Consider the following 24,601-nt stretch of genomic DNA (forward strand, 5'->3'; position numbering starts at 1 on the left):
TCTGTAAGTCTGGTAAAAAGGACACAATTGACACAAATAAATAAAAAAGAAAACGTTTCTAAAATCATACCTTTGATTATGTAAAGCATTTAAATGGCATGACTAAGTCAGACCTGTTGCACGAGGAAAGGATGCTCTGTTCATGTGCCTTTTATTTTCTCACAAAAGCTGCAGAGAGAAGTAATTTTACCAAAGACGAGATGCAAATTATAGGTGATAATTGAACCTGTCTGTCACAGTGCTCTGAATGAAAGGGTTTTAAAAAGGAAAATTTTACTAAAAGCAGAAATGTCATTATATTTGTCCGTGAATATAATTTCCTCCTCCCGTGCCTTGTTATTATTAACACAGGGAGGTTGAAAGACAAACAAAAATCTGTTAAAATATTTCATGATTAAATGTAAAGAGATTGGGTTACGACACAATATCTGTTGCGTTAATAAAACTCAGAATATTTACTACATATAAGAATTACATGATGACTGCTGCTACTACATAAAATTATTATGTTCAGCAATAATATAGTAATAATAATACTAGGTCTAACACCACTGGTATTCCACTATTACGTGCATAAAATACACTATTTTCTACTACTACTTCTACTACTACTACTACTACTACTACTACTAGTACTACTTACAGACTTTAAGCAATGTTGGTTTGAGCTACTGTTACTATAACCACTATACTCCCCTTAATTCAGTACTACTAATGCTCCCAGTTATAGTTAGTTATATATGTTAAATAAATGTTTTAAAAATACGAGTATATAGTTGTATGTATTATATTAAATACATTGGAACACAATAAGTAACGTGTGTGTTGTTGCCTAGGCCTCCTCCAAACCGAACTGGGAGAAGCCAAAGACACAAAACCAGCTGAATGTGTTTCCAGATGACCACAGTCCAGTGGAGGAGATCCCACTGGAGCAGACCAAGGTCTATCAAAACCTGCCCAGACCTGGTCCAGCCGGGGTCCCAAAGTCCAGACTGAACCAGAGCATGAAGAAAGCCAAACCTAATAAATCTAAGTCCAGAGACCAGGGGCTGAACTCTATAGAGGAGCCGCAGAGGGTCCCAGCGGGGTTTGGTCCAGGTTTAGACTCGGGATTTGGTGGGAATGGGGCCATATGGATCCAGGAGCCCACAGAGCAGCCTGGGTTTCTGTTTCCTGTGGCCAGAACAACCACCCAGACCCTGACCAACAGAAGACAGATCACAGAGGAGGCCTCACTGGCTGTGTCACAGGTATTATCTTCATTAAAGACACAGAGAGAACCTCTGGACAGATCAAAGCACTAGCACAAAACAATAGCATTAGAAGAGCCGACATAAGCCTGCACATGAAACTGAACTGCAGATGTGGAAGTGCCCCAGAACAGGAGTGTACACCACAGTTGGCAAAAAAGTTTAGACCATTTATGAATTTTCATTTTATACAAAAATTATTTTAAAAAATTCATTTCATACAAAAACATACAGTAATTGGTAATTGAGCTTTAAATATTAGTGGATATTATATATATGTGTGTATATATATATATATATATATATATATATATATATATATATATATATATAATATTTATATATATATATATATATATATTATATTATATTATATTATATTATATTTATGGACCACTTTGAGGAATTTGATGACATTCTACACATCTGTGATTGTGGGAGACTAAATACAATATCTAACAGAAGATAAAAAATGGATTAACAAAGCTATAACTAAATTAAATCAAATTCTGTAACAGTGATCCATTTGTGAGTACATTTATCCCTGTATGTGTATTTATTGTCTAAATACAAGATTTTTATGTTGTCTTTCTTATCTGCAGTCGCTGGACAGGAACTCTGCAGGTGAGGACCTGTTCACTCCGCTTTCAGAGGACACTCACGTCACAGATGTGTTTTATGAAGACACTTTACATTTCCCCAAACCAGAGACCACCTCTGCTCCTGTCACCTCTACACCAGGTCAGATGTTTTTTGTGGCAGATTTTCAAGATATTTCAAACTCAATTCATAACTTTTTACAGCCATAGTTTGCTTTCCATTGGCAGCTGCCTTATTTTTTTAAGTTGTCGTAACATCTTGCTTACCTTCTGCTATGAATCAAATAAACAAGTACCATTTAACCACTTTGCTGCTATAAAAGGATTGATTTAACTTAATTGGAGGATACTTTCAATCTAATTTGCCAAAGCAATTATAACTAATGCAACACAATACTTTTTGTAATGAAAAAAATAATATTAAATAATAATAATTGATTAAATGCAAGTGGGCTGGCCAAAATTAGCATTCATAAACTACAATGATTCCCTACTAATTTGGTTTAAGATTATTGGCCAAGTGCAAACCTGTCAGTTTATATATCTTTACTTGTGACTGGCCGAAATGGTAGACTGCATTGTTAAGTTTTATGGAGAATATTACAGTTTACATTTGCATATAGTGTGTATTTATGTTTATCTCCTATGTATTAATTCCCTTGAGGCCAGTTAGTTTTGATGGTGACAAATCAGTCTGTCATCTGCCATAGGCCTGTCTGGACTCTGTGTGTCAGAATGTCACTTTATATTATCCTCAGTCAATTAAGCTTTTAAATTAATTTTATTTAATTTTAGGTATCAGGACAAATTAGACTTTTAACCATCACAGCAGTTCTCTGTCTAAATACAACAAATATTTTGTGTGTGACATTTGTGCTGTCAAACTAACTCAAAATGACTGCTGTCGTCACAATACAATGTGTCGTTTGACAGTAGTTGGTTCAAATCCCTCCCTCCCCTTGAGGCTTGTGGTTCTCTTGGGCAAGATGCTTCACCCGCTTTCATCACCTGTCCATGGGTTTAGAATGTTGAGAAATTTGGACCATAGTGATTAGCAATTTAAAGTTCTTATTTTACACAAATTTGACTCTTGCGCACTTTAAGGCATGTTATAATGCTGTTACCTCCTCAAAAACATACCCAGCGTTCTGTTTTGTTTCATTCAGACACGTCACATCATTCACAACACTTTATTATTAGTCTGTCTACATCTCCAAAGCTCAAAATGATCTGTTCCACCTGATGTCATGAAGCAGTTTTTATGTTAACTATGACCTTTTACCGCTTGTTCAGTAGAAATGGGCAATGTCAGCTCTGAAATCATCCAAATGAGTCTAGTGAAGGTGTATGGAGTCTAAAAACACAGTGGAGCACTTCCTGTATTACCTCTTGACATCACAAGGGGGAATAAATATGCAAGGTTTGTGTGTTTAACATGTGCAAATAAAACAAAACACAACTCCGGGTATGTTTTTGATGAGGAAACAACATTATAACAGAGACCAGAAAGGTACGTAATATAGGGCCTTTAAACCTGTTCAGATTTCATCTTGTTCTGATCTGATGGTTCATCTTGATGTGAAATGTCTTAATTCTTGTCTTGTGTTGTACAGATTCTGAGTGGGTCCCTGACAGAGAGACCACAGTCAGCCACTCTTTGGTCCATTCTGTTTACAAACCTCTGACTTCCTCATCTCTGCTGCGAGTCCTCATGTACACCACACAGTCCATGTTTACAGGTAAGTCACTGTTACACCAGAGCTGTGCTATTTAATCAGTTTTTTTTACACTGGTGGAGGGTCGCGCTTTCAGAAAGGGCTCCTACACAGTGTTTGGGTCAGTACTGAACAATTTGTCAATTCAGAAACTCACTCTTGAATGTAATGAATAATATAACCCAATATAACAATATTAGTACATATAAAGTACACATAAACAAATAAAATATATTCTGTAGTTTCAAAAATATGTATCAAGAGTTCTTTAATTGTAATATCTTTCACGTTTAACTTGTGAGAAAGAAATTGTTAAAAATAAATTCAGGCACAATATGAATAATTATTTGACTTACTGAAATAATAATTTGAGCTCAGTCAGAGATATGGCAGATTTAAATAGCATCTGCCATTTTCTCAGAGACAGCTCCAACTGTGCTGCCCATTTCAGCCCAGTCGATCACTGAAGAAAATGTCCAACATTACATATTTCTCTCTATTTATTGACTTTTTATAACAATACTCTTTAGTTGGATTTTATAATTGATTTTCTTAAATTTGCAGTATAAACTGCAAACCAAGCAGGATTTTATCACTACTATACTATAGTATTCAAATGCCAAGTACCCATCCAAAATCAGTTAAACTGTCTCTGTTACTGAGACAGCCAATAGTGTGAATGTGCACTGTGTATGAGCCCTTTATAAACCCTTTTCTGTGTCTGCATGTGGAGTTTAAACAGCAGGACATGATTGTGGTCTGCTCTCTCCTCTGATGCCTAATCATGTCTGCTGTAGTGGCTCTGGAGGCTCTGGTCTTTGGGTTTTTAATGGGAGACTCTTGTATTTCTGTGATAAAAGAAACACGTCAGCTCGTCTCCTCCTTCTCGACGTGGGCTCATTCCTCTGAGGCACTGCAGGGTCCACTTAAAGCTACACTGGGGGTTATTTTTCTCTTCATTTGTCTTTGAGGGTTTTCTCTGTCTGTGGAGCGCCCTCTGGTGGTGGCTGTGTCTGGTCTTTTTGACAGGATTCCCACAAGTGATGGAGTACAGTGGTGTGTAATTGCTTCAAGGATTGCTATTCATGGATTTGAGAGAGATTACAAATTGGGACAGTGGCCATTACAGTTACTAATTCTAAACAAAATATTATATATATTGAATCCATTTGAATTGTTTAGTGTTCTTAACATGGTGCCTGTAACACAAAGACGGTGTGCAGAAGTAGTCTAAGGCAGTGTGACCTCACCCAGAGCGTTCCACTCAAATGAAGCTCATGAGGCTGGCAGTTATAGCAGAATATTTGGAGCCAGTTCCATATTAGGAAATAGCAAAATAAAAACACCAGGATAAAGTGAGTCAGTACCAATATTTTAAGACTAAAATGACAGCAGTTACAGAGAGAGGGGTGACATTTTTTCAGTGTAAACTCAGCTGGAGTCAGTGGATTCAGAAGTGCCCCCATGCACACTTTTGCACACTGCATGTTGATTCCAATATACAGTAATATGTCTATATAATCCTCTTGTAATTATAACTTTGCCAATAGTGTTTATTATTTAGACAGTGGGAACCTTGTTATACTTACCAAGAATCAACTTTATTTTATTGTATTCATCCAAATTCTTCCTTAGATGAATACAATCGCCTCTTTGTATTTAAATATTGGCATCAAGAATTTGCTTTAAACTTTTGACTTGTTTTGCAGTCGATACAGCTACATCCATGACCACGTTCAAAAAACAGACTTCTGGTTTTTCATCGGTATCAGTCCAAACTCAAAATCTGGAAACTCTGGCACAAGAAAATGCAGAAACTGATGTTAATTCTTCTTTAAATGATATTGGCAGTGGTTTCCTCTTTTCATCTGGCTTTGATGAGGTCAATGAGAGTTCAAATATATCCAACGCTATCTCAAAAGACAATGTATTAAATGCTGTCCTTCCCATATCGTCAACATCTACACAAGCAACAACCACTATGGATTATGCAGAAGGAAGTGCTTTTCTAAACGGACTTGCAAGTTTGGGCCACAAAGAAAAGCAAAGAGAAGACCATGAGTTGAATCCACTGAAATCACTGATAGATTTTAGACAATTTTATGATAATTTTCAAGAACTTGGCTCAGCTATGCAAGGCAGTGGATCTGGAGTTCTTACAAGTCAAGATCTGAATGACACGACAACAGCTAGCACAACAGGAGAAGCTATATTGAATTTAAATGCAACTAAAGTGTCTAATAATGATGATATTGAAGGTTCTGGAAGTGGGATTATAAACTGGTCTGAAGATGCTAGCGGCTCAGGAGATTTGAAAGATGTTATCGAAAGCCAGAATATTACGACTGAAATTCAAGAAGCAAGCAGTGATATAATTATTCATAGGGAAGATCCAGAGAATGCAGAAGAAGTAGCAATGAATGGTAAAAATGGTAGTTTGACCGGGGACTTTGAGATACAGGTGCAGGTGGTAGAAGAGGTAGTATTTGAGGTGTATTCTGGTGGTGTGGTACAGTCGGACCCTGGTTTGGACTCAAAGTTGTTGGAGAGACTTGTGCCTTTGCTCAAACTCACAGAGGCCTCAGAGGAGAGAGCAGCCACAGGTAAAGGTACGATCATGATACTGTAGAGTTCTGTTTTTTTAGTTGAATTATTTCTTGTTGTTTATTTGCTGAACACAAGGGCTTCTTTAGGCCATAACCCACACCAAAAACAAGAAAAAAAAACAGTAGTCTCATTGTGTCCCTTAATTCATAGAAAATCATATGAGTTAAGTTAAGATTTTGTCTGAAAATCTGTAAATTATGTGAGTCTGGTCAGCAGTGAGTCTCCCCGTTTTGAAATGGGCATGATTAACAGGTGGATTAGCCAATCAGAGACACACTTGGTCCATTCATATCAGAAAAAGAGGAAATAAATACCACTGGGAACTCACGGATTACTGCAGAATCAATGAGCAAAGCACTGAGGTGAAATAAATTTGAATTTATTTATAAATTAGTTTTGTAAATCACATTTGGTCAGGCTGATTCTGGTTTTAGACAATTTTTGGATTGTACTTGCTGTAGAATACTAGAAATCATTTAAAAATACCTATATATTATTTCACAGCAAAAATATGAAAACCATTTGCATTAGCATTTAGAAGTCCCTTGCATGTGATCTGTTAAACACACCTAAAAAGCAAACAGAACATAATTAAGTACACTGATATTGCAAACTGCCTCTTGAAAATCTCGCATGTCATGTTATGTTCTGTACATTCATCAAAACCATCACACCATTGCAGTGTTGGCCACATCCTTACCTGTGTCTCTCCATCAGAGGGCAGTAACAGCAGCCATGAGTCTCGAGTGGGTTTAGTGGCAGTGGACGCAGAGAAGAGGACAGTGGTCCCTTTAGCGGTGGTCTCCACTCTGACCATCCTGTGTCTGTTGGTCCTGCTTGGGATACTCATCTACTGGAGGTATGAACATAGACACATGATGACAGATTATATGAAACCCACTCTCCCCATATGTAAACTGTACTTCAGCAAAAATAGAGTTATATGTAGGGAGCACTGATACAGCTAAGATAGTAGCTTTTTCAGTTTTGATACCAATATTGAAACTTTAGCTTTAAGTAATTGAATCCACCGATACAGAGACTGACTTATTTTCTTAAAATACAGTTAACTTATTACAAAAAATATACTTGTATCCTTCAAATCACTACTGAACAGGCTTGTACGAATGAAGCAGAGGTAGGACCAAGTTGTTGTTTTGCAAGCCTAAAGTAAGTCTCAAGTCTTTGACCTCAAGTCCGAGTCAAGTCCCAAGTCAAATACAGGCAAGTCCAAGTTGAGTCTCTAGTCACTGACCCATAAGTCCAAGTCAAGTCCAATTTGTCTGCTTTGAGCTTCAAGTCATTTCAAGTCTTTAAACCTAAGTACCAAATATAGCTTAGAGTTTTGCAGTTTATATCAATTTTAAACTAAATTGTACTTCATCATAGTATATTTATATATAAGTCTTTATAGAGTATATAAGAGTTGTAGAAATGTAAATTTTTCCTTTTTAAATGTTTTGACAAGATCTTAGTGTGAATCATTATGGTCAGAATAGAAAGAATTCAGATTTAAAAGTGCTTCTCAAGTCACTGGCCTCAAGTCCTAGACAAGCCCCAAATCACTGAGTCCATGTCAAGTCTCCAATTTATCAAGTCAAGTCTCAAATCCTAAAAATAGTGACTTAAGTCTGACTCGACTCCAAGTCACGACTTGTAAGTCTACACCTCTGGAATTAAGAGATGTTCTGGACCAAAATCAGCCTATTAATAGTCTTATTACATCCAGTTAAAGGCCCAGTTACAATATCAGCTTAACCAATATCATTTAACCGATACCCAATCCTGCAAATTTTTCACCAGTATCAGTGCATCCCAAGTTATATGTGTCTTTTTTTTCTTCTTTTGACTTTTCACAGATAAAAATCACAGTGCTTTATATGAAAGTCTAATACTTATCAATATTTAAGCATACAGCAAAAGTGCAAACAATCTTTTTGTAGAATACCTTTTATACCCTAACTTGAGTAATTATTTAGGGCACTGCATTTTACAGTTCTCTTAGGTACACTTTTGTCCACTCTCTGCTCCTCTCTGACCTCCTGATGTCTTAACTTCATAGAAACTGTTTCCAGACGGCAGACTTCTACCCAGACGACAGCGCATCTCCTAAAGTTGTGTCTGCTCCTTCCACTCCTCTGCTGCTGGCCACAGGTAACACAAAACAGCTATATTATTATAAACATGCCTGATAATAAGCAGTATTACAATTCTATTACTGAGTTATGGCATTACATAGACATTATGGAGACTCATTTACAAAATACTTACTGGTAGATTTGAGCAATTTTGGAAAATATGTCAAATTACCATATTTTTCACAGGCATTGCACTTACAATTCAATGCATGATTTATGTTTTAAATTAGTTCTTTGCAAAGGAAATTAGGTCAATTTGCTATTGTAGTTCCAGCTAAGTAAGTTCTTTATGGTGACATTATATTAAAACAAGTCTCAGATTGATTGTCTAACTTGAGTAACAGAGCTTTAGACAGAGCAGAGTCCCCAGTTAGCGTTACACCCCCAGGGAACATTGAACATCAGTTGACATCAGCTGCAAAGTATCAATGCACATACCACAATATAAATAGTTATATAGAAAAATACTTGCATAGTAACTCACACTCTCCGTCGTAGATGGACATGAGCCGCTGACAGTGAAACAGTTTGTGAAGCACGTCTTGGAGCTCCACGCCTCAAATACTTTCTCCAAAGAGTTTGAGGTGAGACATTTAAGTCAACCATGTTTTCTTCAATCAATAGTTCATATTGATTGATTAGAGTTGTTCGTTCACATAAACCATCATGACATACTGTATTTCCACTAACCTTTATGTCTGGTAGTGGCATATTATATTGTATAACAGAACACAGGCTAAGCTCTCCAGAAAGTAAGAAAGATCAATATAAAAAGGATTGTCACTTTATATAATATATATAATATATAATATAATAAATATCACTTAAAGGTCCTATTTTCTCTCTATTTCTTAAAAGCTCAAAATTCTCTGTTCCACCTTGTGATGTCTAGAAGCAGTAGTTTTTAAGTTAACCTCTACCTTTTTACTTTAGTTAAGCATAGTTTGACAAAATGAATTATCCAAATTAATCAAGTAAAGGTGAATGCAGCATGGAAAACACAGAGGAGAACTTTCTGTATTATCGAATGAGATCACAAGGTGGAACAGAGTGTTTTCTGTTTGAGATAAAAGCATTTTGAGCTGTGTAGATGTAGACAGACTAATAATAAAGAGTTATTCAAACATGTGTGAATGAAGTAAAACACAACTCTGGGTGTGTTTTTGATGAGGTAACAGCATTCTAATATGACTCAAAATTCAGAAGGGTCAAGTTTGCATAATCTAGTACCTTTAAGTACAAGTGAAATATGATACCTATACTATGAATATACCACTGTAGGGTAGTGTGATCATATTGTCCGTGTTCAGCCTATGTGTTTTTGTGGAGCCCATTTTCTTTCCTGAAGTACTGACCTGTGTTTGTGTGTCGCCTCCGGCCTTCCTCTCCCCTGCCACCTCCTCCTCATCGTCTGCATCTCACCTCCCTCCATTAGATTCTCACTGAGTTTTCTGAGGTAAGAGCCCCCAGACCATTTATATGAGATCAGTGTTTTGTACATTTAACTTGCATTGTCTAAAAAATGTGTCATCTTCTCAAACTTGTGCACTATGTAACTTTTTCTGGACCCATCTCCTCTTCTCCATGGCAAATATTTACTTTGTCTGGAATATTCCACAATATAGCTGTCAATTTTTTTATATCCATGGAGATAAGCAGCCACCACCATCAGGCTAAGATGCAGGTCAGATCTGTGTAGCTCTAGGCAAACCTACCCACTTAAAGAATACTTTTTTTTCAATGTATTTTTTGAGCAATAGAAACAACAAATAGTAAAATAGTAGAAAATAGTCAAAAAAAATTCAAAATATACAGACTAAATGCCATACTCTGGAATATTTCAGGCAATGTAATAGCATATGTTATAGCAAAGCATACATTTTTGGTCATGTTTGTCATTTTCATACACATACATTGTTATTATTATGACATTTTATTTTTGGAAACATTACAAATAAAATAAAGAAACTTTGGACCAAACTATGACTAATCAGTGCCTAAACTAGAACTAAACCAGGACTAAATTAGGATTAAACCAGATTTAACAGGAGGTTTAAACTAGGTCTTATTCAGGGGTAGAATAACTAGATAGTGAGATGTCTACAGTGTTGATAATGCATACAAATATTTGATAGCACTGAAAACTAATTGTAAGTCTTGTGATTTCAGGAGGTGCAGGCGTGTACTGTGGACATGGGCATCACGTCAGACAGTTCCAATCACCCGGACAACAAGAGCAAGAACCGCTACATCAACATCCTGGCCTGTACGTTACACGATAAAGATGTATCTTTATAAGGCTAATGTGTTTGTGTTGAAAAGTAGTATTTTCTTCTTTCAGATGACCATAGCCGAGTGAAGCTCTCCAACAGTCTGGACAGAGAAGGCTGCGGAGACTACATCAATGCTAACTTTGTTGATGTAAGACTGACAAGCTCCTACATATCTCATATAAATATTTTTGTTGAAATTAGTCCAAAACTTACTCTTTAATGCTGCATGTTCTCCCTGTGTCTGGGTGGGTCTTGGCTCTCACTATAATGTCTTTGTGTGTGCAGGGCTATGAAAGGAGCAGGGCTTACATTGCTGCACAGGGTCCTCTCAGAGCCAGCCGGGAAGATTTCTGGAGAATGATCTGGCAACAAAATGTGGGGGTCATAATAATGATCACCAACCTGAAAGAGAAAGGAAGAGTACGTTTCCACTTTACATGAGAAGAACAGTGTCTATAAAAAATAATGTAATACTTATAAACGTGTGTATGTTCAGACCAAATGTGACCAGTACTGGCCTGAGGACTCAGAGGAGGACTATGGGCCGTACCAGGTTTCTCTAAAAAGCACCAAGACTCTGGCCTACTACACTCTGAGGACCCTCTCTGTCAGAGACACGTCAAAGGTACAATATACACTATCTCAAAAATACAAAATCAACTGAGTACTGCAGTAGCTGAAGGCAAAACTGTAGGGTGTTGAAGTCACTTTTAAATGATATGATCATTAAAATAATGCTGAAGTGCTTACAGTATGACAGGGTTTGTGTTAAAAATGATTCCTGTTTTGTAAATGGAAGATTAAGTCGGTGGGTTTCTTAGCTCAGTACTGACTCTCCTCCCTTCAGTCATCCCAGAGGAGCGAAGACCACACGGTGCTGCATTTCCACTACACTCAGTGGCCAGACATGGGGGTCCCAGAGTACACGCTCCCTGTGTTGTCCTTCATCAGGACCTCCTCTCAGGCCCGGACCCAGGACATGGGCCCTGTCCTAGTCCACTGCAGGTAAAAAAGTGCTATCAAACTTTCCAATAGCTCCACCAACCCACAGAAAGGTAAGAGCAGTGTCTTGCTTAAGGACACAATGGCATTATGAACTGGCCAGAGTAAAATTAGAACCAACAACCTTCAAGTTGTGGGATGGCTGACCTACCACTAGACTTTGTCGACCTTTGTCGGCTTGTTACTATGATTACTATGAAGACTGTAATCATGTAATCATGAAGATTTCTATGAACATATTTGTGAGAAAAGGTGGTTGCTGATCATGGCCTGATAAATATCTGTTGTAATCCAAAAATAACTGTATTATAACATATATGTACATATTGTTGTCCTGCCTCAGTGCTGGAGTGGGCCGGACGGGGACCTACATAGTGATTGACAGTATGCTGCAGCAGATCCAAGACCAGGGCTCAGTCAATGTCCTGGGCTTCCTCAAACATGTGCGCACTCAGAGGAACTTCCTGGTCCAAACTGAGGTCAGGAGAGCAACATTATAACATGCATATGCAGAGATTTGCCTCTGTTTTGAAACACTGTATCAAATACAGAATCTCACCAGCCCCTGATTACTTTGTGTTCACTCCTGTCTTGTAGGAGCAGTACGTGTTCATCCACGATGCTCTAGTGGAGGCCATTTTGAGCCGAGAGACGTCTGTGACCTCTGACCTCCTGCATAGTTATGTGTCTGAGCTGCTGACCCCAGGGCTTTCAGGACGCACACGCATGGACAAACAGTTCAAGGTAAAACTACTATCTATGAATGTTGAACTATTCAATATTTGCTATTAAAAAAATACATTTAGAATATTTTTCATATGTATTTTTGCTGATTTACATTTAGTTTTTATTCAATATATTGTTTTTGAAATCAATGAAATATTTATTTGTTTTTCAGCTGATCAGTCAGCGACAGGCCAAACATGCAGACTACAGCACGGCTCTGAAAGAAGGGAACGCAGAGAGGAACAGAGCCAAAGCACTCATGCCTGGTGAGAAGGGCTCGAAACAGATGATTCACTTAATGTAGTTTGCGAACATTTTACAGACTTATAACTTTAATTGTAACTGCTAGACTGAGGTTCACACTCAGACTTAAGTCCTAGTTTTAGCGCAGTTTACTGGGACACTGATGTAGACTTGGTTTGGTTGTAGTCCTGGTTTAGTCCCAATGCAGTCCAGGTTTTGTCAAGTTTAATTTTAATTTTAATATAATGTGTGTACAACTGTGAATGCAACCTATCAGCACAAGAAACACAAACATTTGTTGATAGAGTTATAACTTTAACTCAAAGGTTGCTGATACAATCCTCACTGATGGCATATTGTTCCTTGTCCTTGTGCAAAACACTTCACACACCTTATAGTACAAGGGCATTGTTGGTCACCTTTTGATGTTGTATTGTATGTGCAGATAGAGTTATAAAACCTGAATCTGTATAATTTGTTTCAGTGGAAAGATCCCGAGTTTGTCTCACAGCCTCAGACTCAAACTCTACGGGCTACATAAACGCCTCTTATGTCATGGTAACGCCTTTTTCACTCTACAATTTGTCTGTTTTATTACATTATTATAACTGTATTTTGTCTTAAACCAGGGCCACCACCACTGCAGAGAGTTCATAGTGACCCAGACTCCGCTCAGCTCCACAGTGGAGGATTTCTGGAGGATGGTTTTAGAAAACAACATTCACACCGTGGTCTGTCTCACTGATGCACACTCTCAGGTAAGATCAGATTCATCTTAACCAGGGTTAGTTACTTCTTTATCTTGTAATTTCACTCTGATGAAGGGGTGAGCAAAATTTGAATTTTTGTGCCTGTGTTTGAACATGTATTAATTAAAGGTCTAGTCATTAATGTTATCAGGTTCAACATTTATGCATTTATCTTCGGATATATAAAATACAGTGCTATCAATAGGAAAAACTGCCCCTTGCCCTATAAATGTAGTATGACATTATTGCATTCTGTAATCTGAATTTGAGGTCTCAGGATTAATTTGAATGCATTCCCTTTTGTCTTTCTTAGTCTGAAGAGGACTTGTGTGTGGTATACTGTCCAAGCAGAGATCAACCAATCAGCTTCAAGGATTTCACTGTCTCATTTTCATCAGAGGAACCTGTTTGTTTGTCCGGAGATGAGAAATTTTTAGTACAAGACTTTAAACTACACTGTCCACAGGTAAAACAATACACAGTGTATCCTCAGCTCTCGCTCTTCTATCTCTGTCTATCGCTCTTCTATCACTCTTATGTGTTTTATTTGATTGGTTCCTTGTAGAGTAATTATGAGGTGATGGTGCGACAGTATAGCGCCATTTGTTGGCCCAACCCTGACAGTCCCATCAGGAACAGCTTTGACTTGATAAACACAGTCAGAGAGCACAGTATCATCTCAGAAGGACCAACGCTAGTGCACGACCTGTGAGTATATTAAAAAAAGACATATTTCCTTTTTTCCTATTTATCCTGTATTTTTATATGAACTCCTATTCTACAGCTGTTAAAACAGCTACGGTGATCAGTTGAGAACAAATGAGTCAAGTCAGAAAACCACTCAGTACTAACAAATATCATAAAAGTTGGAAGTAACTTATATATTACCATAAAATTAAATTAAGTTATAATTACTGCTAACTATACTTGCTTACATTTTATTTATTGTCTTTTCCCAGAATGGGCGGACCAGTGTCAGGCCTGTTCTGTGCTCTCACCACGCTGTACAGTCAGCTACAGGAAGAGGGCGCTGTGGACGTGTATCTCGTGGCTCGAATGACCAACCTCATGAGGCCAGGAGTCTTCAATGATGTGGTCAGTATCTGTCAGCTCTGCTACCTGCCTTTCTGCTATTGAACAATCAAATCTCATATATTTAATGTCATCAGAATGTTTTTATAACTGCACAAACTGAACAATGAAATTGTCTATCCAGTTTCATTTAGAATGGCTTAACAGTGGCATGGTTAGCTCTCCAGCCTCACATAAAGTCAATCCTAACCCTAACAGTTTAAGTTTAAAATATAGATTCATACTCAGTATTCCAAAAATTCCCTTTCTGAAAGTTCCTTGTGAGGATTAAGGGTAGCTTTATTAGCTAAATAGTTCTTACATTTAACCATGTAAAATGTATACTTAATAAATAATTAAAGAAGCTAGCTCTCCAGTCTCACAGCAGAAGAAGATCCTCTTGTGGTGTTTCTCTGTATGTTTACTCTGGGAGCTCTGGTTTCTTTTATCAACCCAAAACATGCACCAGAGGCATAAACCTCCAGCTAGGGTAGACCTGACCAAGCCGAGTTCAACATCTGGAGAAGGGCCCCTGAGCAGCTGGCCAACCACTCACTGCTCCTGCCAGGTTGTCCCAGTGACATTAAAAGATGGATCAAAAGCAAAGAATTAATTTCCCTGTTGGGGAGATGAATAAAGTATACCTGTACCCTTAGATACTTATTAGTATTATGTGTCTTCTGCCTTTTTAGGAGCAGTTCCAGTTCCTGTACCGGTCAGTGCTGAGTCTGGTGAGCAGTCAGGAGGATCAGCAGGTTCTTCAGAGTCCAGAGACCAATGGGACTGTCGCACTGGGCCACAGCAGCACCGCAGAGAGCCTGGAGTCTCTCATGTAAACTCTGACTACATTTACACTGTCGACTGAAGAGGAAAACCTCCTCATTTTTCTCAATAATCAAATAAACTACAAACTAATGCTGTGAAATATAGTGAACCAAAACCACTTCAAAAATAGTTCAGTTCAGTTATAGTTCAGTTCAGTTATTATTCCACACAAATATAACACCTGTATGGTAGTGACTGCCAACATCTTAAGCCTAAAACCACGTATAGCGCCACCAGGCTGATTTCTGAGTTACATGTTGTTGAAAGATATACAGTATATGTATATGTTGTGAACTGCCAGCCCAACAACACACTTCCTAAATGAGATTATTGATTTCAAATGTTGTTTTAACAATTCTATTTTAAAATTTTATATTCTGATTTTAGACTTTTAAATTTAGCTATTGTCCAATTTCTATTTGAATATTAACTCCTATTACTACTATGTGCCTTCTGTGCTCTGTATTGCCATTCCTGTTTTTGGTAAAATGACTGTGACTAAAGCCAAAATCATATTTTTACTCTGATAATAGTATAACAAATTCTCATAGTATTTGATAGTATTTGAAATATATATATATATTCATCCAATGTAATGTATTATCAATGGTGAAGGGACTGTTACAAAGAAAACTGTTATATAGGTAGATTGTAAAGAGCTCATTAGGCTTGTATGGAGAGAATATAGTCCAAAATCTAAATTTACTTCCAGAAATCAACAGGAAAATTGTCTTCTATATTTGACCCATCCTTCAATGCCACTGTGGTTATTTATAGATAGATACTTCTGAAGGACATTCAACAAATTAAAAACATGTCACCCAGCTGGAGAGTGACCTATTTTTTTTAAATAAGTTATATTGTGGGAATATCCACTATGAAGCACCATCTGAAATAGACCTTAAATCTGTTGAACAGAATTTTTAAATAGTTTAGTTGCTAATTTGGAAAATCCAAATTTAGGCTGGTAGGTTTTCAGTTTTATTAAAAACCATAAAAGATTGTCTATATTCTCTTCATATCAAATGCTCACCACTTTTCATAATATTTTCAGCCAGTCACATTAAAGAACCAAGTCACATGACACTGACTCATCCCACACTTATTTGTTCTGCATGTATTTTTTATGTAAATATAACAAATTAACACTAAGGCCAAACTACTGTCAACTGTTTATATTGTACCTTTGAATATTTCTATTTTACTATGCGACAATTTTGTAGAAATTTACACAAAATATATAACTTTGAATCTCTATTTGGTAATTTAGATGTTTATAATTCAAAGGCCCATTATTTCCTGGTCTGATTTAGCACATTGTGTACAGAAAAGAATAAATGCTTGTTTCAAAATAAAAGTATTTGGAGAATGAAGCAAGTGGGTGGATCATGCTTTTATTCTGAAGTCATACATTATATTGCATTACATTGTCCCATATTTGACCTGTACATCGAATATTGGCAAGAAAACCAAAAATATATTTAATTATCAGTATGTCTTCAAGAAAAATTTTCAAAAATATATCTTATATCTTTGTCATATTACATGTGTCAATAATATACTGCAACATCCCAGTAGATAAAGTGAATACAGTGCATTAGAATAAATAGCTACACACATTTTAAGAATTTCAAAGCCCTTACATTGAATAGAACTAAAACAGAATAATTAGTATTGTGATTATTACTATAAAGATAACTGAAAAAGTCACACAATTAAAACACAAGGTTATGTCCACACTCAAAGAAAAAAGTAGTCAATATTTTGTAAAAAATTGCATATTGACCATTACAAATATTCATTTTGGTAAAGGGGATATTAATATTTGCATAGTATAATATGTTTTCTATATGTATATGAATGATTATTTTTCATTGTAATGTGAACATAGCCTTTGAACCACATACCATATTACAAATAACTAATGTATTTAGTCTGTAATAATGTTTTTTGTATGTTTAATTGGCAATATTCACACAATAGGCACAAATGGGGTTCTATGTGGTAATTATATAAGCACTTTTGTATAAGTCAAGTCTTAACTGCAGACACTAATGAAGGAATGTTGACGTGGCTTTGTAGATTCTGATGCTTCATCCAGGGTTTTGATATCAACTTTTTGCTCACTGTTTGCTATAGAAACATTTTCAAACAGCACTAGGCAATTACATCACTCCATTGCAATATCTGAAATGTGATCTTAATATGGGTTTTACTGTATGTTTACAATGTTATGTGTCAAAGCATTTTAGCTACATTTAAGGATAATGAAGTGCAGGTAGTTGCCCATTAACATTTCAACTGATAAATATTTTTAAATACAAAACTTAACTACATAAATGAACTATGATATGAAATATAACTGAAAATTATGTTGCTTTTTAAAATAAAAGATATTAAATATAGCAAATTTTGTCTATTTTGGCATTACTTTAGTAGGGCCATACTGTATATTGGAAGACAGTGATTTGGCTAAATATCTACTTTCTTGTACACAAAGTCATAAAATGTATGCATAACAGATGTTCAAGTAAATAAAAGAAAAAAAAATTGAAATTATCTGGAAGAATGAACAAATGTGAAGAAAACAAATGTAGCATTGGCTACTCTATGCAATAAAAAAAAAAAGTAATGTTAGTACACACAAACTGAGCCAAAATACTGGTAGAATCTTCCCCCTTTTAAATTTTATAAAATCAAGTTGTTTGAAAGGCTATAGCACCAATCTTTACAAAAAGATGTCCCTGATTGAAGCAAAAACACCATTACAAAATAAGGAAGAATTACTAATTTGTAGAAAAATCTGGAGGAGACTGTAGGACTGGCTGCAGGTTGCTGTGTTAAATTCACCTCTTTATGGTGGTTCAGTTTGCCTGTGAACCCTGTTGAATAAAGAGAAAAAAATATTTTTACCGCTATAGCCCAAATCATTTTTACATTGAGTTGATGTATTCCCCAGACACTTGGTAAAATTATAAGATGTCATAGACAAGGCGGGTGAAGAAATACAAATAGACATAGACTAAATTTTCCATACACACATTTAAGTATTTTACAAAGATCCAATTCTGGACAATACTGCAACTAATTTAAAGGTGCACTATGTAACTTTTCTGCAAATTACCTTGCAAAACATGAATTCTTACTGTGATCAGGGTCACCTCACCACAGATCTAACTTATAACTTGGCCTCATCTGCATGTGTCCATGGAGTTAAATAAATTTAATGCCATGCTGTGTAACTTTACGGGAAAAGCAATATCTCCATGGAGACAAGCAGGTTGTGGGCCTGCTTGTCTACAAGTTACATAGTGCCCCTATTTTTCATTATCATAATTATTTAAATCTCAATTCCTTTGCACTCACGGAGTTGGTACGTTTGCGTTTCCAGCAGTCGGGGTTGATCCTCTTCTGCTCGTCGGCTAAAGCTTTGGCCTGAACCGTGAAGACTCTGCGCTCCTCACTGCGCAGCTTCTTCCACCGCTCCCCCAACAGCACACTGATGGCTCTGCAACAATTAAACAACAGAAATATTTGAACACTTTTAGAAATGATATAAGAAATTGTTGCAGTTTTCTTTCTTTTTTTGACCATTGTACACTTTTTGGTAGAAAATATTTGGCTGTACTCCACCTATTCAAATATGGTGGTCTATGTAGCAAATTTTCTCCTTGACTCTATGTGATAAAAGTGATTTTTTCCCTGTCTATTTTGGATCAGAAGTTTACTCTGGACATTAAATTAGGGCCTTAATTTTGAAGGCACTCCTAGCAATACCTAAAAGAACACTTTTCTACCTCTACATTATATAATATAGTATAATAGAAGTCAGTGCGCACCTGTTGTCTTTGCCTGGGTACATCTGCGTGTACTGAACCCGGTACTTTTTAGCAAACAGCATGAAGGCGTTCATGGGTCGTTTACTCTTTGAGGATGTGGCAACGTTACTTCCTGGTGATTCTTTGTTCTGGCTTCTGATTGGTTTGTGATGAGGAGAGTGGGAGGGGCCTGGTCTGTGTGAACCTGTAGGACCACATACATGTTATAATAAAAAATGCTTACTCTTGTTGTGTCCTTGGGCAAGACAATTCATTCACTGTCTATGAATGTATTCATACAATAACTCAGAAGTGTATTAAGAATTCACTGAAGATGCACTATGTAACTTTTTTGGTGGTCGGTCTGTATTTTGTCTCCATGGGACTATGCCAAGTTACAGATCAAATATGGAGAGAGCTGACCTCATGGTGCTCACTGTAATAATAAATATTTTAAGGTATTTTTGACCAATAAAAACACATGTAATTGAATAAATGTTAAACTTAAAAGATTACTTCCATACTGTGGGACATTCCAAGCAAACCAATAACAGACATGCAAGCATTAGATCCCCACCATAAAAGTTGTTTCAGTTGTAGAAAAATATAAGAGTTAATTACTATGTGCAATGTTTCTGTCTGGAGATACAGTGTCAGAGCTGGACTGAGACTCCCTCCTCCGCCGGGCCATACTGCTGAGCACATACACTGCAGACGAGTCCAGAGGGGTGAACGAGTAACTAGAAAATAAAATATAACATCAAAACAGCAATAAACCACTTCATATCAGTGCACAAAGTCTCCCCGTGTTCTTTACCTCCTGAAAGTGTCCAGCACAGGGGAGTCATCTGAGTGTTTGGCATCTCTGTGTCCTGGAGGCAAACACACGTCTCCCACCTCCATCTCATAACACGGTATCCCATAATGCATCACGGTCAGGCTCGGGTGGAACGAAGACCAGCCTGAGAAAACAGTGGTTATGTTTACATACACACCAATATCTGATTTTATCTGATTATCTGATTTTGAGGAAAAATATGCAAAAAATTGCAAACGAAAATGGCAAAAATTCATGACAAAATCTTAAAGATTGAAAGAATGTCTTTCACATTCATTGTACCCTGTCTTCCAAAACAGTTACTCTATAAATATATTGATTACTTGTTCCGTTTATCAGATTTTTACTGGCCATGTAAATGTACCCCATCATATAACCTCAAAATAATACTGAAGGCTCAAGTACTTATGTACAAGTAGTAGTAAAAGAACTCAACTACTACTACTACTACTACTACAACTATTGTTGCTTTCTACCATCAATGAGAGAAAATCATGTAGTTAGCTTTAACCTTTGTTTTTGACGTAGAACGGGTGGTCAAGTTGGCATCGCGCTGTCAAGAAACTGTGCCCAAACGGTCCAGGGTTAAACGTCAACTCGAGTACAGGCTGGTCACATGACATGGTCTCAGAATGTTCCATCAGCTGTAGTCCCTCTGAGCCATAACTCTGGACAGAAAATTACAAGGAAATAGATTTTGTTTGTTTTTCCATCCAGGTACATATAAATTTGAGAATGTTGTAAATGTGCCCTATAGTAACTTACCTTGAATATTTGTTCTTCTTCTTCAGAAAGTTCATCACTCTTCAGGTCCTCAATGTCCTGCCAATTACTTTTACTGTTGCTGATGAAACGTAACTGAGTGCCTATGGAGGAACAGATTTGATTACTGACTATTGAAAACAAGTTCTGCGTGGTTAGACACAGTGGTAATACAGCATACACACTATATGGGTTAACAAGATGTATTAGACTGGGTCAATTGCATTTATTATTTATGTATTTATTTCATTGTTTTAAATAATAGAACAATATTGTATTATACAGTATTAATTACCAATAATTGCAGCTTTTTTAAATTCATATTTGTGACCAGGGCCAACTCTAGATATAGACATACATAACCCTTTATATTTGACATCTAAATTCAAGAAGCCAGCACGAGGCTTGACTGTGACCAATAATAATAGGAATTTCCATTTGTCTGTGAAGGGAAGATACAAAAATCAAATGAAAAACAGTACCTCTGATGAAACAGTGCCACACAGTGGAGGGCCAGGAGAAGTTCCAGCCCATGTCTTCATCGTCAGAAAGAGAGGAGCGGGTCGATACTGCAGAGCCACACTCACTGCTCGTCTGTGGGAGAAGACACATATCTCAGTACAATTATGATAACAGAATCATATAATAAAGAATTACTAAAGCTAAAAAGTACCCTGCTGTGTCTGCGCTCCCTGCCACAGCCTCTAGAGGGAGACAAACTGCAGTGAGGCTCAGGCGGAGGCCTAGCATATGAATGAAGATCTCTACTGCAGCTGAACGATGATGAGCTAAAAAACAAACAATAAAATCGAGAAAGATATTGAAGACTTAAAGGTGTATTATGTAACTTTTTGTTTGGGGGTCCATCACCTGCTTGTTTCTATGGATATGTCATTGCTCTGCCTGGAATGTTCCACAGTAATTAAACAGCTCTACCTTACATTTATTCAAGTACAGGTGGTTTTATAGCTCAAAAATACCTAGAGAAACAGGCATTCTGACAGTGAGCAGGGTTGCCTCTCCACAGCTCTGACCTGTCAGTTGGCCCGGTTTGGTCTCCATGAAGACAGAAAGGCTTAAATACCATACTGTGAAACATTCCAGACAAAGAAATAACATTTTCCTAGAGAAAAGCATATGACTGACCCTCCACCAAAAAGTTATACAGTGCATCTTTAGGTAATATGCACAATATAATATAATTACTTGTGAAATTGGCTGAAGAACAACCTAGTACTATGCAAAGCAGACCAGATAATATTTGAAGATATCCTTTTACCTGCTGTGTGTATCCTCCTGCAGCAGGGGACTCTGTGGTCCAGTGGCAATCAGAGCGAGCTGGGTCAGTCTCTGTGTGTCGGGGTCAGAGGTCAGCTCTTGGTGGGACACTCCAGCTTCCATCTGAAACACTAGGGGGGTCTCTTCTGGGACCTGCTGTAGCTCAGGCAGGTCATCTGGAATGGGGTCAGGGTTAAAATGAGTATTATACATAAACAAAGTTCTTATACATTTATTTAAAGTTTTTGGACAGTATTAAGCATAAAATTGGGATAAAGAGTGGGAGACACCAGCAGCAGAGTCAGGAATCACACTTATGATACTGCCACAGACCCTACTTCATATGTGCTGATTTGTAAAGAGTTATAGAAGTGCCACTTAAAGAGGAAGCAAGGAAGATTGAAACATTTTTGGTTGGAGTCAGTTTGCTGTTAGCTGTGATGATGAATCAGCATTAATAGAAACATTATCTGTTCTTCTGTACAGTACAGAACAATTTCATTGCTAATAAGAGGGGTTGAGAGTGATCTTTCGGACACTATGATTTGCCCAACCAAAATCTAGCTTGAAAAAAAAATTAAGAACATTGTTTAAATGTTACCATATTCTATGTAGCTGTCACTGGTTGGTATTGTTGGAGAGGAAGAAAAGTGATCCTCGCAGTGAAGCAGATCTCTTGACTGGGCATCATCATCAACAGCCATCATCTCTGAACCAGGAAATAAGAGCAAAATTAGGATTTGTTGACAAGTTTGTTTCTCAAAGCAATTAGCAACGTTTATTTAATTAATAATAAAAAATCAGGTCCTAACCCACTTTTTCAAATTTCAGAGCTGGACTCATTCAGTGTTTTAAGTAATTTTAAGTAATTATTATTATTGTGTTCCCTGTGAGCCCCTGAGATGTAATGCTCTGATGATGTCACAATGCTGCAGTTTGTGGTTTATAATAGGTTAGTCAGATTTACCTGTTTGTTCAGTGTGTGAGTCACTTGTGGTGTGTTTAATCACACTGGACGTCGGAGTCACCACCTCCCACACCATGGTATCACTGAAACACAGTCATTCATTTTGTTAACCTGAATCACTCCAAATGAGCTAGTCACCTGTTGGTTGGTTTCTAAACATTTGGTCCAGGATTTTTTAGTTTTAGACATAATATTGACATACATATTTGTGAATCACTGGGTTTATTTTATATTAGAGTGAGTTACAGTTCAGTTATTAAAAACATGTTTTGTTAACATTTGTCCAACGATTGACCACGTAAAAATTATTAGTATTACAATGTACTTCTATGACTATTATGAGATGTGCTTTCCACTCTGAACCTCCCACAAGGCCAGGGAAACCCAACGCTCTCCAGTCCAATGTATAGAGGCTATAAATGGCTTTAGGGTGAGCCGAGGAGACCCTGTTACATCACATTCATATAGGACGGTTAAGCTACATGTTTCTAACTAAACGACACATTTCTTTTGACCAATTTCTCATTATATAATAGCCTAAAACTGAAACTAAAGCATAACTTCAGCTTCATCTGTTTCGCAATCTTATCATCATGTGACACGCTTGTTTATAAACTTTCTGTGAGTCCGCGCATGCGCACGAAGGGCCCATTCATTCAACGATAAGACAGTTCAGTCAATATTGAAGCTGTTCAATTCGACAAAAATGTTCCAACAAATCAAAAAACGGACGATATTTATTTTTAGTTGTATTATATTTGCATACTACATGTTTCTGTTGCATTGTGTGGCTAAAACGTCGAATTAAAGAGACATTTTTTTACGGAAACGAGCGCTTCATCGATAAATATACATATATAGCTAATTTACCTCAAAGAAAAACAATGGGGCCCAAAAACATATGAAAAGCTTACCAGATCGCGGTAGTAAGTAGCTCTTTAACTAGTTTTAAGTAGTTATGACGCTTGCGTAAAGGCTCTCTCAACAAAACATGTAACGTCAACAAAGCTTCTCTGAGCGACGAGACAAACGGGCTTTTTAATAACGACAAAAACACGATGTCAGTTCCATAATTTGACAAATCTTGATACATCTACTAATAACACGTCGAATGGTTTGCTTAATTTTAGGGTTAAATGTTTAAAAAGGCAATAAATTGATTCAATGAACTTTCTTTTACTCACCAAAACAGACGCCTTGCACAAGAGGGGGGGCTGGTGTAAACAGATCAGACTCTGGAATTCTATTGGATAATCCTCACGTCAGTCAAGAATTTCAGTTACGCTGATTGGTTAAAACAATAATAGGGTATTTAAGCCATTGTAACATTTATAAGTTCAACGAGTGTGTATTTTGTCTTCGTTTCGCTTTTTTGTTTCTCATCTCTATTAGGCCTGTATCTTATAATAGGCTAATGTATACGTAATATTCTTTTGATTGTGTTGAACAGCAGTGGTCTGTTATATTTAAACCCCTAATACTGTAACCATAGACTGTACACTATCTTCTATCTTAACCTGACAATTGTTCACACAGGCTATTTTATATTTAGGCCTATTTTATTTGAAACCCAGATCACGTGCAGTGATCTGTTTTGTGACGTAGCCTAGGTTACACATAGCCTAAATAAATTGCCTACTGCCCATTCACTACAACCAAACAAGACTACTTGAACCATTAGAACTACTTCATCACATCAGAAGTGTTATTTAGCCTTCTTAATATAATTATGCTATATTA

The 24,601-nt window shown here is 36.9% G+C and overlaps 2 protein-coding genes across 3 annotated transcripts in view; one reads left to right on the forward strand and one right to left on the reverse strand.

The window, feature by feature from the left end:
* Positions 1-15,629, forward strand: part of ptprz1b (protein tyrosine phosphatase receptor type Z1b) — a 59,169-nt gene extending 43,540 nt beyond the window's left edge. Inside the window, exons 11-31 of the mRNA XM_055153992.1 lie at positions 837-1,250; positions 1,853-1,991; positions 3,463-3,588; positions 6,889-7,030; positions 8,234-8,325; positions 8,808-8,893; positions 9,745-9,765; positions 10,479-10,575; positions 10,651-10,730; positions 10,868-11,002; positions 11,079-11,207; positions 11,430-11,587; positions 11,928-12,063; positions 12,182-12,328; positions 12,483-12,576; positions 13,038-13,111; positions 13,183-13,311; positions 13,616-13,768; positions 13,868-14,010; positions 14,262-14,397; positions 15,066-15,629. Coding sequence (XP_055009967.1) covers positions 837-1,250; positions 1,853-1,991; positions 3,463-3,588; positions 6,889-7,030; positions 8,234-8,325; positions 8,808-8,893; positions 9,745-9,765; positions 10,479-10,575; positions 10,651-10,730; positions 10,868-11,002; positions 11,079-11,207; positions 11,430-11,587; positions 11,928-12,063; positions 12,182-12,328; positions 12,483-12,576; positions 13,038-13,111; positions 13,183-13,311; positions 13,616-13,768; positions 13,868-14,010; positions 14,262-14,397; positions 15,066-15,209 — 2,775 coding nt within the window. The 3' untranslated portion in view covers positions 15,210-15,629. The remainder of the gene's footprint in view (positions 1-836; positions 1,251-1,852; positions 1,992-3,462; positions 3,589-6,888; positions 7,031-8,233; positions 8,326-8,807; positions 8,894-9,744; positions 9,766-10,478; positions 10,576-10,650; positions 10,731-10,867; positions 11,003-11,078; positions 11,208-11,429; positions 11,588-11,927; positions 12,064-12,181; positions 12,329-12,482; positions 12,577-13,037; positions 13,112-13,182; positions 13,312-13,615; positions 13,769-13,867; positions 14,011-14,261; positions 14,398-15,065) is intronic.
* Positions 15,630-16,576: 947 nt separating this feature from the next.
* On the reverse strand, positions 16,577-24,173 carry LOC110161790 (HMG box-containing protein 1-like). Of its 2 annotated transcripts, none has more exons than XM_020926622.2 (13): positions 24,046-24,173; positions 22,862-22,944; positions 22,496-22,603; positions 21,896-22,070; positions 21,290-21,404; positions 21,099-21,210; positions 20,620-20,720; positions 20,366-20,522; positions 19,834-19,978; positions 19,638-19,756; positions 19,038-19,221; positions 18,565-18,706; positions 16,577-18,080 (listed from the first exon to the last, which is right to left on the reverse strand). In XM_020926622.2, the coding sequence occupies exons 2-13, from the start codon at positions 22,935-22,937 to the stop codon at positions 18,063-18,065; spliced, it is 1,452 nt and encodes a 483-aa protein (XP_020782281.2). In that variant the 5' UTR covers positions 22,938-22,944; positions 24,046-24,173; the 3' UTR covers positions 16,577-18,062. The 2 variants fall into 2 exon arrangements, with proteins under 2 accessions (XP_020782281.2, XP_055009831.1); XM_055153856.1 differs by lacking the exon at positions 24,046-24,173 and adding an exon at positions 23,776-24,026.
* Between the last annotated feature and the right edge of the window lie 428 nt (positions 24,174-24,601).

Source organism: Boleophthalmus pectinirostris, unplaced genomic scaffold (genome assembly GCF_026225935.1).
Source record: "Boleophthalmus pectinirostris isolate CB_2022bp ecotype Guang Dong unplaced genomic scaffold, ASM2622593v1 HiC_scaffold_18, whole genome shotgun sequence".
Classification (NCBI taxonomy): Eukaryota; Metazoa; Chordata; class Actinopteri; order Gobiiformes; family Gobiidae; genus Boleophthalmus; species Boleophthalmus pectinirostris.

Coding starts and splice junctions, on each gene's coding strand:
- LOC110161790 (XM_055153856.1), bottom strand. CDS start 23,954: ATGTATCAAGATTTGTCAAATTATGGAACTGACATCGTGTTTTTGTCG. Junction 22,071..22,495: donor TGACAGCTACATAGAATATG/GTAACATTTAAA, acceptor ACCCCATTCCAG/ATGACCTGCCTGAGCTACAG. Junction 18,707..19,037: donor TACCCAGGCAAAGACAACAG/GTGCGCACTGAC, acceptor TAATTGTTGCAG/AGCCATCAGTGTGCTGTTGG.